This window comes from Falco biarmicus, chromosome 4, assembly GCF_023638135.1.
Source record: "Falco biarmicus isolate bFalBia1 chromosome 4, bFalBia1.pri, whole genome shotgun sequence".
NCBI classification, from domain to species: domain Eukaryota; kingdom Metazoa; phylum Chordata; class Aves; order Falconiformes; family Falconidae; genus Falco; species Falco biarmicus.
In genome coordinates this window covers 51,592,527-51,611,447 of record NC_079291.1, presented here as the reverse complement: position 1 = coordinate 51,611,447, position 18,921 = coordinate 51,592,527, and the positions used below count along the sequence as shown (strand labels likewise).

General features: G+C 36.5%; 1 protein-coding gene across 2 annotated transcripts in view; it reads right to left on the bottom strand.

Moving 5' to 3' along the window:
• Positions 1 to 18,921, bottom strand: part of ESYT2 (extended synaptotagmin 2) — an 84,403-nt gene that overhangs the window by 4,669 nt on the left and 60,813 nt on the right. The window contains exons 12-20 of one of the 2 annotated variants that reach the window (XM_056335283.1): positions 18,600 to 18,689; positions 17,970 to 18,065; positions 10,498 to 10,560; positions 8,427 to 8,501; positions 6,945 to 7,031; positions 6,014 to 6,163; positions 4,811 to 5,199; positions 2,493 to 2,591; positions 1,754 to 1,885 (exon numbers count right to left, since the gene is read on the bottom strand). In XM_056335283.1, the coding sequence (XP_056191258.1) occupies positions 1,754 to 1,885; positions 2,493 to 2,591; positions 4,811 to 5,199; positions 6,014 to 6,163; positions 6,945 to 7,031; positions 8,427 to 8,501; positions 10,498 to 10,560; positions 17,970 to 18,065; positions 18,600 to 18,689 (1,181 nt within the window). The remainder of the gene's footprint in view (positions 1 to 1,753; positions 1,886 to 2,492; positions 2,592 to 4,810; positions 5,200 to 6,013; positions 6,164 to 6,944; positions 7,032 to 8,426; positions 8,502 to 10,497; positions 10,561 to 17,969; positions 18,066 to 18,599; positions 18,690 to 18,921) is intronic. The other variant, XM_056335284.1, reaches the window with a different exon arrangement.

The following is an 18,921-nucleotide window of genomic DNA, read 5'->3' as shown; positions in this document are numbered from 1 at the left end:
AGTCTCTAGAAGCCACTGGTAAAAGCAAACAACACAAAACTAAACAAAGAGTCAGCCACTGACTCTACAGAGTGCAGAATGAGGAATCCTACTATACTGCCAGCTCAGTATTGCTAGTCTCCAAAATGGAAAGGCTGGTTAGTCTTACTGATCCTCAGTCCTTGATAACCAGAGCTCATTTTCTTTCCTGGCACACCAAGGAAACCCATCAGCTTTTAAGGAAGAATGCATTTTGTTTCTAGGTCAGAAACTTACAGAAAGTGAGGGCAAGACCATACCACAATCTACATCTATTTGTCATTACAGTTCTTCAGCAGCTTTATTGCTTTGCAGTACATTTTACTTGGAAAGGCACAGTAAAACTGACTGGCTTTCAGCTGGGATAGAGTTAATTTTCTTCTTAGTAGCTGGTGCAGGGCTGTGTTTTGGATTTGGTGTGAGAATAAGACTGATAATAGATATTTTTAGTTGTTGGTAACTAATGTTTATACTAAGTCGAAGACTTTTCAGTGTCTCAGGCCCTGTCAGTGAGAAGGCTGGAGGGGCACAGGCAAGGAGCAGAGCCAGGACAGCTGACCTGAGCTAGCCAAAGGGCTGTTCCATGCCACAGAATGCCACGCTCAGTATAAAACCTGGGGGGAGCTGGCAGGGCCTGCCTATTGCTGCTCAGGGACTGGCTGGGCACTACTCAGCAGGTGGTGAGCAATGGCATTGTGCATCACTGGGTTTTTAATCCCTTCCCTATGGATTTTATTCCTCTCCCCTTCTCCCTCCTTTTCATTATAACTGTTACTATTATTATTAGGGGTTTTTTTTCCTATTTTAATTATTAAATTGTTCTTATCTCAACCCTTGAGTTTTACATTACTTCCCCGATTCTCCTCCCCATCCCTTGGGCAGGGCGTGGGGGTGAGCAAGTGGCTGCATGGTACTTAAGTTACTGGCTGGGGTTAAACCATGACAAAACCAAGTCTATTATCTGTAATAAACAGGAAAGCGCTGTACCATCAGGAAAACCTCCCAGAGCCTCTAACCAATGATTTACAGATTCCCCCTGGACAGAATGGACTGAAGCGTGTTTTCCCCAGTTTAACTGTCTGTAGAGAAAGGTCACCTTTATTGAAAAGTGATGGGTACAAGTGTGAGGGGAAACTACCATGAAAAAGCTGACTACAAAGATAAGGATTTTTTATGCAGCACAATCTTGCACAACTTCCAACCTGTGGGCAAGTTATATTTCTATAGGTTATATCTAACCTACAAAGAAAATTCCTGAGTCCCTGGGTGCTGAGAGGTGCTACTGGGTTGATCAACTGAACAATTCAATCACAAACAGACACTGGCTGGCCAGTCCTGCCAAGGAGGCAGCATCTATCAGCCAGGCAATCAGCCAGTCAGACAACATGCTTTCTGTCAGTAAGGGATACCAACGGCACCCGCCAGCTGCAAGCACTGATGTTCTGACCACCTGCCAGAAGGTGCACACTGCTTTTTAGCTACCAGCCCAAAGGGGATGCAACTGACATAGGATAAGGCAAAAAAGAAGAAAGAACTGGTGAAAGAGTGAGAAGGTCTACAGTCATAACAGGGAATAGAAGGATGGGAAGAGCTATTATAGCAGGAGAGAAAGGTATGACAAGTCTGGTGACAACTAGAGGTTTCAACAGCTCATCCGTTCAGGTAAACAGAAGCGTTGATTCAGCAGCATTGCAATTACATGATATAAACCTACTACCCATAGTTTAAAACATACATTTGATCAAACACTGGGTTTAATGTCTTCTTTGATACATGTGTTTTTCTTCTTCCTGATCGTCGCTTATCAGGCAATAAATACATTCGCACATATGGATCGGATCCTTCTTCTGAAAACGCTATTAGATTTCTGTGACCAGCAAAAAACAAGGAGAACCACTTAGAAAATGAATGAGACATCGCTGAATATAAGCGTCTACATTACTATCATTTAATTTAGTACACGAATCAATTATGGGATATCCTGCACAAAGTATGATGCACAGGACAGAGCACACAGATAAACAGCAGTGGAAAAGAAAAATTGGAAAAAGTGCCAAGCAGTGACTTGTACAAAATCAAATAAACGTTGTATTCCTAGCTCTGCTGTCTGCCCATGATTTCTTAAATTCCAACTCAAATCTAGATTGAGCTTTCCAAAAATTCTGTCTGTCATCCCAGGAAAAATTCAGCCTGTTCACGATGTTTTAGACACTACTGATAAAAATCTACATGCCTTTTTCATTTAAAATCTGACAGGGTATTCAGACAAAAATCACAGTAAAATCTTCAATGAAGTTTTTACTGATTCTGAGCATAGCTCTGTATATTTTTGTATTTACACATACTTACAATCTCTATGTTGTTTTAAAAATGACAAAGATCATCCAGACAACGAATTCAGGAAGGTAAGTCAAGATATCACAAAGTTTACAAAGAAATATGCACAGAAATGAAATTTGTTATTTTCTGCTTACCTGCAGGAATGCACTACCACAATCAGTTTGTTTCTTTGTGAACTATGACGAATTGTTAGCTGAATCTGTCCTAGTGGAGACTGCCCCAGAGTTGTTCCACTGCAGGAAAAAGTAGAATGTTACGCTTAGTATTTACAATGCAGATTTGAAGTAAGACCTAACTGAAATACATGCCAAAAAGTTTTTCCAGAAATCATGTATTATCCATTTAAGTTTTTACTAGACCAACATGGAAGAGAGCACACATCAGTGTATGAGCGTATCTTCACCAGTTTCTGGTACTTCAGTTCCTTGTGCAACACCTCTACTCTCCAAAATAAGCTAGGTGTTCTTATCAGCTTAGAGATCATCTGTTCTTCAGTACTTTGAAAACCACTACTATTAAAGAACTTGCTTACTCCAAAATAAACTTTAAAGCAGTATCTAGGAGACTGGAAAGAATAATCATGCAAACTGCAATGAAAAACTCAGACACGGACCACTCTTACTTATGGCTAGGAACCAATTAGAAGGCCAGCTCATTCTTTTCTAAATCCCCTAATGTAGAAATATAGATATTCTTGGGATTAAAATAGTGATATTTAAACTCACTTACTGTCTTAAAAGCTCAAATCACGGTATAAACACAGCCATTTCACTTTTCTGTAGCGCATGCCACATCAAAAAGAAGAGTAGAATCAATTTACACTTATAAATACAGGCCACGCTTAAATAAAAAGCAAGCACTGTGTTTAAGAATTTCTGTTTTAAAGAATGGCCAATATTTGCAGAGTTCCCTCATCTCTAGGAAATGCTTGTTTTAGTTTGTGTATACTGACTGCAAGTGTTTTCCATTCCATACAAGACAGTATATGGAAGTTTAGCATTTCTCAGATACCTGAAGGATATCTTTACTTCAAGGGAGTGTGGGCATCTTTTGTGAACAGCTACTAAAAAGTGATTGCTCCATTAAAATTCTCAAGTCATTCACTTTAAAAACTAGAATGAAGTGCTTCACGTCCAGTATTTTCTTGGTTAAAATAAGAATATCTAAAAAAATCAAGAGCACCCAAAAACATGGGGCTGCAATAAAGGATCTCCTTAGCTGTAGCTTTACCATTCTAACCAAATGAGAAAGTATGAAATTTTGTGGTTTAAATAAGGAGCAGTATTTCAACGTTTATCAAAATTATCAATCTAACACAGTTTTGGGCTGGAAGAGAGACATGGGAGATTGGAGCACATAAGCAGATGGTAAAGGAAATGGGTTTGTACAAATTGAAGAGACTGCCAAGAGCAGATTCAGTTGCAGTGATTCACTACTTAAAACAGACATTATTGAGAAGACTGAGACAGACACCTCGTGTATGTGCACAGTAAAAGAACAAGAGGCTGCAGTCAAGTTGTAGCAAGATAAATTCCAGTCGGAAATAAGGAAATATTGTCATGGTGGAGTGGTTAAGCAGTGGAATTGCTGAGAAAGTTTATAGAATCTAGTACCCTTAAGAGATATTCAAAACTTGTATGGACAAGGCCCAGGAAACCTGATCTAACATTGAGGTAGGATTTGCTTTGAGCAGAGGGCTGACTGACCTCCAGAAGTTCCTTCCAAGCTGTATGACACTATTGATTCTATGAACTCTGACAGAGAAAGAGATGAATCACTTCAGTCCCTCACAAATAAAAAATTGAAATCTTTCTACTTAGATTCACAGAGAACTACATGAATAGGGAATTAATGGTTACCATTCTCCTATTCAGAGCAGACTGGCTACTCAGCTATCTTTACTGGTGAGTATAGCTGCCCACTGAGGCAAGTAAAAACCAAAAATTAATAGAGAATTTAAGAAAGCATAGCTGCAGCAATCCTTATTAATTAAGTAGTAACTGACTTTCATTTAACATTCTTTATAGTCAACTATACCTCTAATTTAAAAAGACCAGCTGTATTCAGCTCAATTGGCTTATTATTAATGCTAACAGGATTCAGTGGTGAAACAGGCAACTATTGCCATGAAAGTTATTAATATTGTATCGAAAAATATCCTTCCCTCTTACCATCCCACTCTTTTTAGCACTACAGCAGTTTAGTTATGAAAACAAGGTGGACTAAATCTTGCAGATTATTGCAATGGTAAAGTAACTTCTTATTGCAAGATCTATCTAACTGAGGTACCGTGAGGAAACAGAAAATCACGACTGATTTTCAAATGCTAGGCTCAAACTGCAGTAGTAAAAAATATTACTGAAATGCAAACTAAGCACTCTTTGGCTGCACTGATGGCATTTTTTATAAATTAACTTAGATGTATTACAAAACGAAGCAATGTACACCATACTTTTCAAGCTGTCGTAGTCTTTGCCGTAGCTCCTGTGTGGCGATAGGCAGAGATATGTCTGAGGCTATGCTAGGAGTGGGTTCTTTGACTGAGAGGTGGCTGGGAGAATAAGAAAAGTTAGAGGCGTGAAGACTGGAGGAACTTCGGCTGAGATCTGTTGGCCAGTGAGGGCTGGCATTGGGAGGCTGACTTTTTTCAGCTGTATCAGTCTTTTTGTCACTATCAGTCACTGGGGAAGCTGGAACAGGTTTGTTTGAATCAGGTGGTGGTGAGACAGGAACCTGAGGCTTAAAAGATGATTTTCTTGCATCTTTGGAAAGAGATGGCCTTTTTACTTGGGCTGAGTGTTGATGATCTGGAGATCTTGCTTGCTTTTCAAGAGAAAGGACCTAGATACCATAAAAATACATATAGTATTAACTATTTTCCAGTATAATAAAACAGGAAAAAAATTGTTTCTACAAGAGTACTGGTTGGTGACAAATTAAGTTCAGACACTATCATTCACTCTATAACAGGAAACCTTCTGCACAGCAAAACATAGCCCCATCTTTTTTGTGGCAACTGCAGTTAACTATAAAAAAAATGTGAAATTCTCCATTCAGAATTAGTCTCCTCATTATTCCCTTTCCACACTCTACACATTTCTGGTGCAAGTGCTATTTATTTTACAGCTCTAGCCACCTGGAAAGCTATGCTATGATCTTTTTCTTCTAATTTTTTGAAATTTAATCTTACATCACATGTTTTTACTCATTATCCTTACTTTCTCTTTTATACTTTACTTTGATTTATTAACAACAAGTAAGCAAGAAAGTGCTGTAGAAAAGAACAAATAACAAAGTTAACATATGTTTGACAGTGTCTGCAAAGAGATATACTATCTTAACCCAAATTATTTTGCTGGGGAAAAAGACAAACCAACTTTCAGGTACCAATTTTTGTCTTCAAATCTCCAATTTGCTTGAAAGTTGGACCGAATTTTTCTACTACTAGGACGGTACTTTCTTTCCCTATAAACTTTATTCTTTTTAAACCATCAGGACTCAGTTCCATTTCTAGAAAAGATAAAGGTGATTTCAGATCACTAGCCTTGTGAACCCAAGGGAATGTACTATCTTTTTCATAAAGCTAGAAGACCAGAAGTCACAACAGTCTTAAGTATGCTTTCAGATATTTACAATGGGAAAAGCTTTAGAGTACCCTGAGTGCAATCTTCATGTTTATAGTGCTGTTCGGACCGGAGTTGCTCAGGTGGAACCGTTGATGCATAGTTAAATCTTCACTCTCTAGCAACTGGCTTAGAGGCAGTTTGAAGTTCCCCAAAGAACACTGGTGTTGCTCATCCCTCACCTGAAGGAACACAGAAGCTAAGTCATTTTATATCATCTGCTTTGTAAGAATTCAGAGAAAGAAAAGGAGATTACAGTTTTATTTGAGAACAAAAAACCAAAACAATATTGATTGTAGTTTGTTCTTCAACAAAATTTCCCTGATCATAAGACAACTTTACGTTGAAGAAGGAAACAGTAAGTATATGGAATGCCGAGTTTCTTCATCCCTATCTTCTACAGCATAAGCAAGACAGGAAACTAACCATCACATCTACATCTACCTGACCCTTGATCAAAATAACTACACAGTTTCCAAACGGTCTGTGTTAAAAATGAATTCCCACAACTGTTAGAGGAATAGTAACTAGAACAGTCCTCATTTACACTTCAGTCTGTCTGAACTAGGTAAATACATGTCATCAGTGTAAAGGGATACAGTATCTGGGCAAAGCAAAGACTTCCTTGGGATGAGAAAGGAAACAAACCAGCCATACATAACAGTATTTTCTGCTATCAGTTAAGACTGTTAAGGTTTGAAACAGGTATCAAAACATACTTTTTTTATCTTTTAAGACAACAATCAACTATATTCTTCTGGTGACTGATTGGTTATAGTCTTTCTTCCTTTTAGACGTCAATGCAAATGAACATTTCATAGCCTCATCTTAAAAAACACTAAGCATAATTTTATGGTGTTCACAACATATTCAGTCTCATTTTGTAACAGCCTGTAATGTTTGAATGTTAATACTGCAGCGTCTTAGAAAATAAAGGTATCTAAAGAGAGTGAGACAACATACCTCAACTTCCAGATCCTGCCTTTTGGGATTGTGTACAAAGAAAGTAAAGTTTTCCTCCCATACTGGTTCATTGGTCTTGTATCGAATCTAAAGTTTGAAAACAGGAAGCATACAATTATAAAACAGTTTTGTCTAATAAAGCCAGTATCAAGAGTTGAGTACATTTTTCATTTTGGCTTTGCAAAATTTATGTCTGAAGCCTGACATATTTAAACAAAGGCCAAGTGGGATCTACCCAAGGCATATATAATATGACATATAAAACTATACCCAGGACATGTAATAGGGTATGTTTTGCATTGAAGTTGCTGTATGTAAAGTAAAACGCCTCCTAAAGAACTGTTACTTCACACCAGTCTATGAACAAACGCAGTGTCTTCAGACTGGCACATTCTCTCTTCTCGTACTTTTCCAAAGGGCTCAACTAAATCAATAAAACTCCTAGAAACTCGTATTTTCCCCTCTAATCTCCAAATAGCCATGCCAAATTCACTACTTTCAGCAAGCCATTAATGGAGGGGAAGGTGGGGGGAGAGAGAAGAAAAGCGCTACCTCCAGGAACAAAGGACTTGAATTTCTATCTCCGTTCTCTAATAGGTATCAAAATTAAGACTGTATCATCTGGTTTAGGCTTTTTGACAACTTTTGACAATGTACGAAAAAGTAAAATTAGATGTCCTCTCCTTTTCGCTCACTGACACTTTTACTTAAAAAACAAACAAACAAAATACCCATATTGTATATATCTACCTATATAGGTATCGCTTCACTATAGCTATTTTATTTTAAAGAGCTGTTTGAATGCACAGAGGCTAGTAATGGACAAGATGACAGGCATGTTGAATGCCTTACATCAGAATCAGAGGGAACACCATCAAGATCGACCTCCTGACAAGCATCTGTTACAGACCACCTGATTAGGAGAGAGATGACTGACAACTCAAAGCTGTTTTCAGGTCTGCAGAACCAGGTTCTCACCAAGAGCTTCAACTACGCTAATGTTTTCTAGGAAAGCAGCACAACGGTGCACAAGCAATTCAGGAGTCTGTGAGGAACTTGGATCTCAAGTTCTGAGAGCTATACAGCACTGGCTAATCTAATGCCCTGCTTTAAGTGGAAGGTTCAAGCAGATGATCTTCAGCAGCCCTTTTCAACCTGGGCATTTCTCTAACACTGTGATTCTGTAAGTTTTCAAAATACTGATCAAGATTTGAAGCCTGCTGTTTGCCCACACTATTATTTGTATAATCACCACTGTAGGAATCCCAGCTGCAGATCAGAACATCTACAAATAGTTAAAACTTGATCTCTACTCACAGTTTAGACTGATTAAGCACCCATTTGATCCTTGGCTTCTTGTTGGCAATTTCAGTTCTGGTGGTAACTTTTAGTGCAATGTATACACTCAAAGGCTTGAAAGCCAATGCCAAGCCACAGAACCACCAAATGTTTGTAAACAGAGTATAAAGAGTAGGAACTTACCTTACTTTCCTGCGCCTTGTGTCCAACTGACAGCAAAACAAGTGGGTTGGGATTGCTGTTTATTTTCTTTCCTGACTGATGAAGAAAAAGCAAAAACTTTGCCTTCAGAATAAAGCAAAACCTCTCTCTGCTGAAATTTAAGTGTCTGCATCTTAAAAATACAAATCATATGCATTCTACTATGTGCTTATATTATCCTCAGTATTTTATTCATTTTCATTCAGACTTCAATAGCAGACTGGCTAGTAACTGGTGAACACATTTAACATGAAGGCATCCAACTACCCTAAATATGCTGAAGCAAAATGCTATAAAGAGGCATGAGTTTTAGAGTCCTTTCCATCTTCTTTGAATTAAATTGCTGAGGTGCAAATTCTTAGCCTTTAATGAGCATTACAACCCCCAAAGCTAATGAAGCATAGTTAAAAGTGCAAAATGAATATTGCATGCAGATGGGAGATATGGAGAAAGCACAAACTCAGGAAGCTTACTTTATTTACATTGCAGTAGTATTATTAAACTGCATGTAATATCAGAACATTGATATTCCCCACTTTTCAGTTTGGGGAAAAAGAAGATGCACTATAATGTACCTGATGTGTATTTCTACAGTTTACCAAATTCTCTTTATTAGAGAATCAACCATCTGCCATATCTGAGCCTTGCTCACCAACTGTATATCATTACATCAAACTGTGAAAATAAACATCAGTTTAGAAACACATTATATACACAAAAGGAACATTCCCAACGACATGTTTCTTTCACAAATGTTAAACTAACCTAACAATAATTTAAGTCTGAAAGAAAAGATAGACATGAAAGTTAATCATCTCAAGCAAGTGTTAATGCAGTTTAAAAGGCCTAGAAAATATCGTATACATGGTTAATAATATACTTTGAATTCTACCATGTAGGAAATTGTACAGATCAGGTATGTAAACAGGAAGTTAGTTAAAATCTACTTAATGCATGTAAGGTCACAATTACAACCAAGTGATTCAAATATTTTACATTTTTAAATTAAGAATGTGCATATTTTAGATAGTTTTGGATCTGAACTTATATTTTGGACATCATACTTTCACTAATATTACCTGACTTTTATGTGACACACTGCTTATAACCATAATTTACTTTAGAAAAAACACTGTTAAGAAAGCACTCCTTTCTTGGATGAATGCCGCATTTTTTTCATTATTTCTAATCCAAAATATTTAGCTTTCATCAAAGACAACAGAATACAAACGTTTAGGGAAGAGAAAGTGAGATTACACTCCAGCTGATGGTGTTTAAAAATGCTAGGTGACATATGTTTTATTTTGTCCATAAAAAGGTGCCCAAAACTCCCTTTTCTTCATAAAATGATGAAACCACAGAAGTTGACAAAAAGACTCTGTTGCCTATGCTGATACATAAATATAAGTAATTCTAATTCATGCTAAATAGGCAGCAATATTTACACACACAACGCACCTCTTAACACCTGCTGCTGACAGATTTGCTGTTGACAGTCTATTAGAGACTGCCTCTTGTCCAAGTTCTTCCAGCTGAGAACTTGGCTTATGCCTTCCAAGTTTGCCTCCCAACTCTACGTCTTCCATATCAAAAAGCTGGACTAAATTTATTTAGCATCTATATAAAAGATGTAAATCCTTCTGGAAACATCTAACAGAAATAAGATTATTTCAAAACATGTCAAAGATTTATTTTATTGGTTAGTCATTCAGAGTTGACTAATAAAGTATCACTCAGTATGTAAAGATGTCTTAGCTTTCATGTCAGCCTTGTTCTTTAAGTCACTACTTCAAATTAACTCTCAGGACTATTTTTTCCCCCCAGTCTTCAAAAACAGTCTATACTCCACTCAGCTGATCTACAACTGAAGTCACCACAGTATTTTACCAATGTCCCGATTGCTTCTTGAAACCAAATTTAAGTAAAACGGAATTGCACTAAATAGATACCTGGCAACAGAAATTCCATCCACTGTTGTAAGAGAAGTGTTGCAGGCATTTGTGCATTTCCAATTACTTTTGTGACCTTAAATGGACAACTATATTAGTTTTACCTTCAGGGCTTTCTGAACAGCAGCCTTCTTCAAGCCATCAGGGTTAAATTCTAATGGATTATGCTTTTAAGTCAGGAAAGAATGAACATAGGCAGGGTTAATAAGTCATGCAATGAAGAAATCTCACTAGGTTAATTATGACATGACAATATAGGGCAAAGCAGGAAAAAAAATCAACCTAAAAACCCCCAAAAATCTTTAAAACAAAACAATGAAGGAACCACAACAAAAAAGTCTGACAGAGCTTTCTTTTTCTTCCTCTTGTCGTCTCTGAATGTTTGTATTCTGCTTTAAAACTCATATACTCACTTTCAGTCCACTTATATTTCCCTTACCAGTGTTTTTTTAACCATAATAAAGAAAATTCACAAAACTGGTTTTATTGAATGCCTGACGTCCTATGGACTGCCCTCTGAATGAACCTTTATAAAATTTGGTCTATTTTCGCAACATAGAAGCTTCTCTGATGGTAAGTCAAGTAATTATGCAAAGGAGTCCTCTTATGGGAGAAATTACAATGCTGAAAGTACTGACAGGACTTAGATCATTATAAAAGTCAAAGTCATTCGAGCCTCTTCAGCAGATGAGTGATACAAACAGCACGCTAACTAGAATGAAGGTCTACTGCTTTACTTGAATGAAGACAAGCAAATAAACTAACAACAGAAATTTGAACTGATTTAGCAGGACAGAACTCCTGACTACCTTCCATTAAAATAAAATAGAAAAAACTGCTTAAGAATAACACATTGTTCTTCAAGTGATACATATAAAGTACGAAAATGTTACATAAAATTTTCATTCAAGTCGTAAGAAATAATTTCAGAGAACAGAATTTTGAAATAAAACAGATTTCAAGTTACTATACTTATAGCTGTTTTTTTCTTTAAGCACAAAGTTTTGTTTCAAGGGAGAATTCTACTTTAAAAGCTGTAGCGTGTGGCAACAGAAAAAATTGCATAATGGCCTTTTAAAATATGCTGGTTTATGAACAGGAACTGGTACTATCAGTGCTCTGCCAAAAGAAATACCTTTCTGAAATTCAAATCCAAAAGCGACTATAATTTGAAGAGAGATGTAACCTTTATGCAGAAATACTTTTTTATGTTTTCTTTTGGAATGTCCATATCCTCAAGTTGTCCAATATACATGGCAAGATTCCCAGCATTTAGCTTAAAAATTTCTGTCTCAGGACAAATACTTCATGGTGAAACTGATAAAAATCAGAAATAAGTTTTGGCTGGTTTTATGGGATTTTTTAAATAATTATTTGTCTTAAAATAAAATTAAGGAATATTCCACAGCTATTTACCTGTATTGTACCTAAAGACCTTCCAAGATGGAGACTGGACAATATCCCTAGACAGATCAATCCTAATGTTTAAATATCCTTCTCATTAGAAACATTTTTAATGCCCAATGGGTTTGTTCCTTGCTGGAGTTTAAGCACTGTTTCTTGTTTTCTGACAAACATGAAAAAGCCACTTTGTTTGCAGCAGCCTTGTATCATTTCCATCCCCATCGTTACCTCATAATGCTAAATTCTCTTCCTCTGCTAGTCACATTTTCTGGCTTTCTTACTATCATTACGGCTGTCCACCATACCTTAAATTGCTGCAGCCAAAATCGGGGCCTAGTAACGGCTAAGTAGACCGGAAGGGTGAGTCCATACATCTTAGAGGCTGCATTCCTCTCTTCTATATACAGGAGGGTGTTTGTCTTTCATAGCAATATGATACAGCATGATCTGTCGCTGTTGGGCTATCCATCGGACAACTATTTCCATCCCATATTTATATGGATGCAATGACTGTACTCTATGGAAAAGTACCTTATTTTTCTAGATCGTATCTGTAATTCATCAAGATAATTTTGAATCCTAAACTGCCCCTTAACTTACTGGCCATCTTTCCTTCATGTCTGCACCTGTATATTCAGTACACGGTTTTCCCCCCCTATATTATTATTTCAAATAATTTTAAAAGTCAAAAACAAACCTATGTGATCAATTACAAAGGCAGACAACCAATGATTCCTGGATAATGAACATGTCTCAGTTCCTCTGGAATCATAGCAAGGATAGGCCAAGAGGGACATCAGCTGGGGCAAATATGTTTAAGCCAGACTTGAGGTTTCAAGGGAAGGAGCTTCAGGTCCATGAGGATGGTGGCTGAAAGGCTGGGCAGGAGGAGACTAGGAGAAGAAAAGGGAGTATTCAATATAAAAAGCCAAGAAAAGGTCTTCCCCTGGGTGACAGAATTGTCTTCCTATGGTTTTGTGTGTGTCTGCAGTCACAGGAAAAGGGAATGGGTATCCAAGAACTACACTGATAACTGACACAGTGGAATAAACCAGATTTCAGGTTAGCATTCTGTAACAGCCAGTGACATTTGCAGTGAACACTAGTAACAAACCAATAAATTACACCAACAAACAAGCTGTTTCCTTATTAAGCTAGGTCCTAATTCAATATGCTTTGGAGTACAACTCATTACTTCTGTTGACTCACTAAGTCTTGCTTGGGATTGAAATGGGGCTTTAGAAGTTTCTAAATCTGTGAGCGTGCCCTCAATTGATAACCAGAAGACAATCACTTATCTGTAAGAGCTGATTTAAAATTTGGATAATTTATATATTATATAGACAACAAATTAGAAGAAAAAATGTTATGAATACATCAAAATGTATGATTAAACATAACACATAATAAAACTAGTGCTACTCACTTTCAGAAATTATACTAAGAACACTATTCATACTCCTTAACTGCAGATAAATCAATTTAGATGGGTAAATGTCTGAATTAGGTGTCATGAACCTAGGTTCCCAGGAGTCAATAAAACTGTCTAGAAAGGAAGAGAGCACTCAGGGCACTGGATTTTCCTCTCTCCATATAAAGTGAACCCTCTTTTAAATACTTCCCACCCCCCTCAAGTAACTCATGTCACAGTCTCAGTAGATATCTGAACTTGCAGGTGTGAATGTTTGCTTAATACCTCATGTTTAAAGATGCCCTGAAAACAAGATGGAGTTTTATAACTGCTGAAGTTACCTCTGGGCTACTACGCTTCTCTCCTCACTCCTGGCCTCCAGCCAAATCTCATCCTCTTGCTTGTTGCAGGACTAGCACCCATGCAACTGCAGAGCAAGGCAGTTAAGAGTGCTGTTACCTGGCTATCCTGAAATGGTTGCTGTTCCACTCTGACTCGCAGATCGCTTCAGGGATTTTGAAAGTTTTGTTCAATGTATAAATAGATGTTATTATATGCAGATGACATGCACTAATGCAAAGACCCTAAAGACCAACAAAAACATCAGGGCTACACTCTTTAACAAGAATTTTTTTTAATTATTATTATTTTTAGGATGTATCTAGTATTTTTACAACTTAAAGAAACAGCAACTACATATCAGTATAATACCAAGATAACTGAACTATAGTTTGTGAACTGCACTATTTACTAAATTTTAACAAATTTTGGTAATGGATGTAACTTTTCCATACTTTAACTTCTACACAGAAACAACTGAAAGAACCACAGAAAAGAGATTTGGGAGGGAGGCAGAGGGGAAGGTTTTTTTAAATCCAGGTTTATGTTATCAGCCAAAAGTAGCTAGCCAGCAACAAATTTATCTGCACAATCTACAACGGCATACCCATGTCTCTGTGGCAAAGGAGTTCTCATTCTGAACAAATTCTCATCCTTATTGAGGATACCAAGGTTGTGTTTACAGATTGAAGACATTCAGATGCTCATTAGCTTGTAATAATCTTGTAACATTAAATTCAAGCAAAATATATTAATTGATGGTTCTGCCTAGCCTGGATTTTCTTAACTACAGACTAATTTGAAAAAAAGAAAAGGAGCTTGGGAATTTGCAAAACAAGGAGCACCATGGAGTGAAACAGAATTTACAAGGGAATTTATAGTTTGGGGAGCACAAAGAACCACACCCATTTTTAAAGCAGTACTTGAACCACTGTGGAGGGGTTGCAAGTTCTTACAAACATTGAGTGCATCACCTTTTAAAGCAACTACAAGGATGTTGGTTGTAAGATTTATTATTTTCATTTCTTTGCAATAAAAGCCAACAATTCACCAGCATACAGTGTGCTAATATAATATGCATTTGATAGTATGCATTTCATTTCTCAATGAATCAGCAATTTAGGTTAAATGTAAAAGCTTTTGCAACAAAGTCATCTTGGGTTTTTATCATATTTATCATTATTTACTTACCCAATGATATGCTGATCAATGAAACTTAAGTAGCCTTTAAAATGCAATAAGAATAGCACAAAAACAATGCACACTTGTTGAAACCATGCAGCAAAACAAATTGCATGCTCTCATTCCACTAGAGTGAGTGGCTTTAGTAGCGCTAATCCACACTCTGGCAGATAAAAGGTACAATACAAATAATACCAGAGAACTCACAAATAGTGCTCTATAGAGTGAGGTAGTGTTTTCACAAAAGACTAGTCCCGATGCTCTCCTCTCTTTTAAGTATCCACACCCAAAGTTTCCCTCGTAGATACTCTTAGGAAGATGGAAATGGAAGGAGAAAGCAGAGTGATGGGATTGTGGCAGAATGAATGCATAAGCAGCTTTACTACACAAAAAAGTTAAGGAAAACAGTCAAAAGATTCCAGAGAAAACAGCAGATAACAAAAAGTAAGTAAATATTTGCCATTTCAAATAGTTTTATCTGTTAAATTACTTTCAGTAGTGCAGCAAGGTGAAAAGGGGTTTTTTGTTTTTATTTATATTCAAAGATATTTACCCACTTTCCAAGTTTACTCTTGGTAGTTAAGATTTATATGGCAGATCCAACTAAGCAGATTTAGAGACCAGCCTTCTACACTGTTTCTATTTCACTTGAAATACATGTCAGATAAATCATCCTAGTGTCTCAGAAACCCACAAATAGGATATATCTGTGCGAAAGAAATCCCTGTGCTGGGGATTATCCACTATAACTCAAACAAAACAAGGCTGATGACAAGATCTACAGTGTACCAGTGATAAGCATTAACTTAAGAAATCCATTTTGAAGGTAATAAAAAGTACTTATTCATCTAGGAAATATTTCAGCTGTAACATTAAAAGTTGTAGACAAAAGTCTTCAAAACTATTAATAAAGGTCAGTGTAATTTTAATATTTCATTCTCTTTGAACTTTTTGTTCCCCATAAACACAAGCAATCTTGAAGAGCAATTACTTTTGCTGTTATGCTACATGACCCCAGCAGTGAATATGACACAACATGAGAAGCCAGATGACTTTCATGTTTAGTCCTGTGAATGTTGTTCCATATTAGAATCAAATGGACAAAGTTGTACTTGCTATAATTCACTGCAGTTTGTCTAGCAGCTCCATGACATTATCTAAGCGTTGTCTTTGTAGAATCTATAGGAATCTCTTCAGTCCTCCTGCATGAAGAAGTCTTCCTGTGATATTTCCCCCCCCCACCTAACTGTGAAGCTTTTTTGTATCTGGTTTTGGACAACCTGAATTTAACACAGTACTGTATTATTTTACTGTTGTAAATTTGTAAATGGAATTTTCAATTGTTCAGTGTTACTGTCTATCATATTCTTGACAACACGCTTCTGGAAAGAAAATGACTTGCAGTTAAATACTGAGTCATTTGCAGCAACTGCTTTTCTGGGCTTTTAGAGCAAGGAGGGAAAAAAAAAAAAAAAAAAAAAAGAGGGTTAAATAAGTCCTACACTATGACCATCCTTATTTTCAATCCACTCCGGCAATCTTGTACTGTAGAGAGAACAGCTGACACAGCAATAAGAAATTCGGGATCCTGTTCCCAAATTTCTTAACTGGTCAGCTTTGTGCAAGGAACTTCCCCTTTCTGTGCCCTAGAGTTTAGAGATCTACTGATCAGAGTACTGATTAAGACAGTGAAATTAAAATACTGTCCCCAAAAGTAGGCGTAACTCAAGACTTGCAGCCTAACCTTTCTGAAGGAGGGAGACAATGTTACAGAATGTTTGTTTAAAACTCGAATGGAAAAACCTACTCTTATGACAAAGCCTCTATTTGTTGCAAAAGCTAATCTAATACAAAGAAGCAGAGTTGTATGGAAAAAAATTGGAAACTGTGGATGACAGAACTTTAAATTATCCATGTTAAGTAGGATACTTTAGTGTATTTTAACTGATATATTCAACTTGTAACAGTTTGCATAAAATCCAGTAGTTGAACAAGAAAATACAGAAATGGGTTCAAATTAATCTAGTTCACAAAACAGATGGCAGACAGACTTTTCCTGTGTGTTGCAGTATTCTGAAACTGATGTTAAGCACACCATAATTCTATTCTCTATCTGCTTACTCTGTACTACAGTAATTCTACTCTTTTTCTGCCAAGTTACAGACTTCTACTGAATTCAGTACAGTGAAGTTAAAAAGATGATGCAGGACTATTCCAAATGAGCTGCATCTTTTTAGCTTTTAAGATAACCTATAAATATTACTTCCAAACACTCAAACACTGTTCTGTACACCCTGGAACAGACATGAAATCACTAATCAGTGATGTAAATTGTTTAGGCTATTAAAGTTTCATTTGTTACCACTCTGATGCAGTGTTTTAACTGACATTTAAGATGAGGGGACAAATTTGCAAAATGCATGCAAAAAAATTTGAGGCTTGAAAACTTTATTCTATGATGTGTATTTTAGTCATCACTTCCAGAATTTCTCATCTAATAGCAATGCCGAAAAACAGCAAAACTCAGTGTTATGCTTCAAATATCTATTTGTGGTAGGGTTTAATTTATTACTGTTACCATTTACAACCAGGAACAGTACTAACCTGAAATAAACTACAAAACAGTCTGTGCTTGTCATAAACAAGCTATTTCACAGTCCCATAATAGAATCCATATAATGACAGAACCATCTTTTTTTTGTTGTTTTGTATTTTGCACAAGCAAATAAACAATACTCCAAACGACAACTTCACAGAAATCTCTGACAAGTATTCTGCCACTGATAACACCAACTGCACAGTATTGATTTCATGATGAGAACTTCAGTACCTTCAAGTCTACCTACCACAGATACCCTAAACCAAAGCAAGCAGGTTTACCTTAACTCAAGGAAGTGAGCCTTTTCCCAGTTAGTTCCTTAAAAATGCTCATGCTAGTCCCATACTATTTATGGAAAACACTGTGTAATAAAACCATGCAGCCTTTCAAGTCCAGGAAAGGAGCATTCTTTTAAGAAAAAACACACTGATTAAAGGGTAATGTTTTATTAAAGATACCTCTGTAATACTATACTACTAAAAATGTGGACCTTACATTACACGTTTTGAAATAAGAGAAAGTATAAAAAACATGACATAATGTGTGTTAGTAGAGCAGCGTGCCATACTACCAAGCAAGACATGCTGGAAGTACACAAGAGAGACCCATGACAAAAGAGTATCTAGCAGAATATAACTTACAGGCAGGTTTCTTGCTGAGTCCAAATAGAGAATAAGCAATGCAGAAGAAAGCCCATCATTGGCTTGGTCTTTATCAGCTCTAATGCTTGTTAGCACCTAAACCAAAAACATACTGTAAGCCTTTCTGAAAAATCAAATAATGTTATTATTTCTTTCCCATTCCTGAAAAATATTTTTAAAACATCTCCCAAAATGCAAACATTCACAAATGCACACTATGAAGCATACAACCAAAGTTTTCAAAATTCATATATATGTATTTCAAACCCAATTCCTAATTATTTTTTTTAGACTGGACAGATTATGATATGATATTTCACTTCATCTCTCAGGCTAATGAGCTATTAGCTAATACTCTCAAACCTAACATTAAGAGAAAAGGACGACAAAAGCATTTTAAAATCCCTTGGCCACAAGAGTACATTGGCAGTCATGACTGGTTTGAGATTTCTAAAGATAAATAGCTTGGAATAAAGTTACAGGTTTATACAAATTCACAACTAAAGAATTATACTAGTTAACAACAATAACAAAAAAAGACCCAACACCAAACAAAACAAAACCCCCACACAACAAAAAACACCCCACAACAATTAAGATTAGGATAAAAGTAATGTGTTCCTTTAATACCTTGTCTAGATTTTCAGCAGTTGGCATCAATGTGAGCCATTCCAGTTTTAAGTGCAATTTTCCTTTGGACACTTCATCCAAAGTAAACCACTGAAAGTTAAGCAAAGTAATGTGAAATAAACTGAAACCAGACAGATACACAACTGCAATTGCAGCTCAGAACATTTAAGGAAATGCTAACTCCACTAGAAATCACATAGAGCTGAAGTCTGCATAACCTGAAAAGATCTGATTGTTTAAACTGTCCTATTTCACACTAAATATAACAACACAGAATAACAAAAACTGCCATGCAAACCTCTATGTTATATTGTAAAATGTT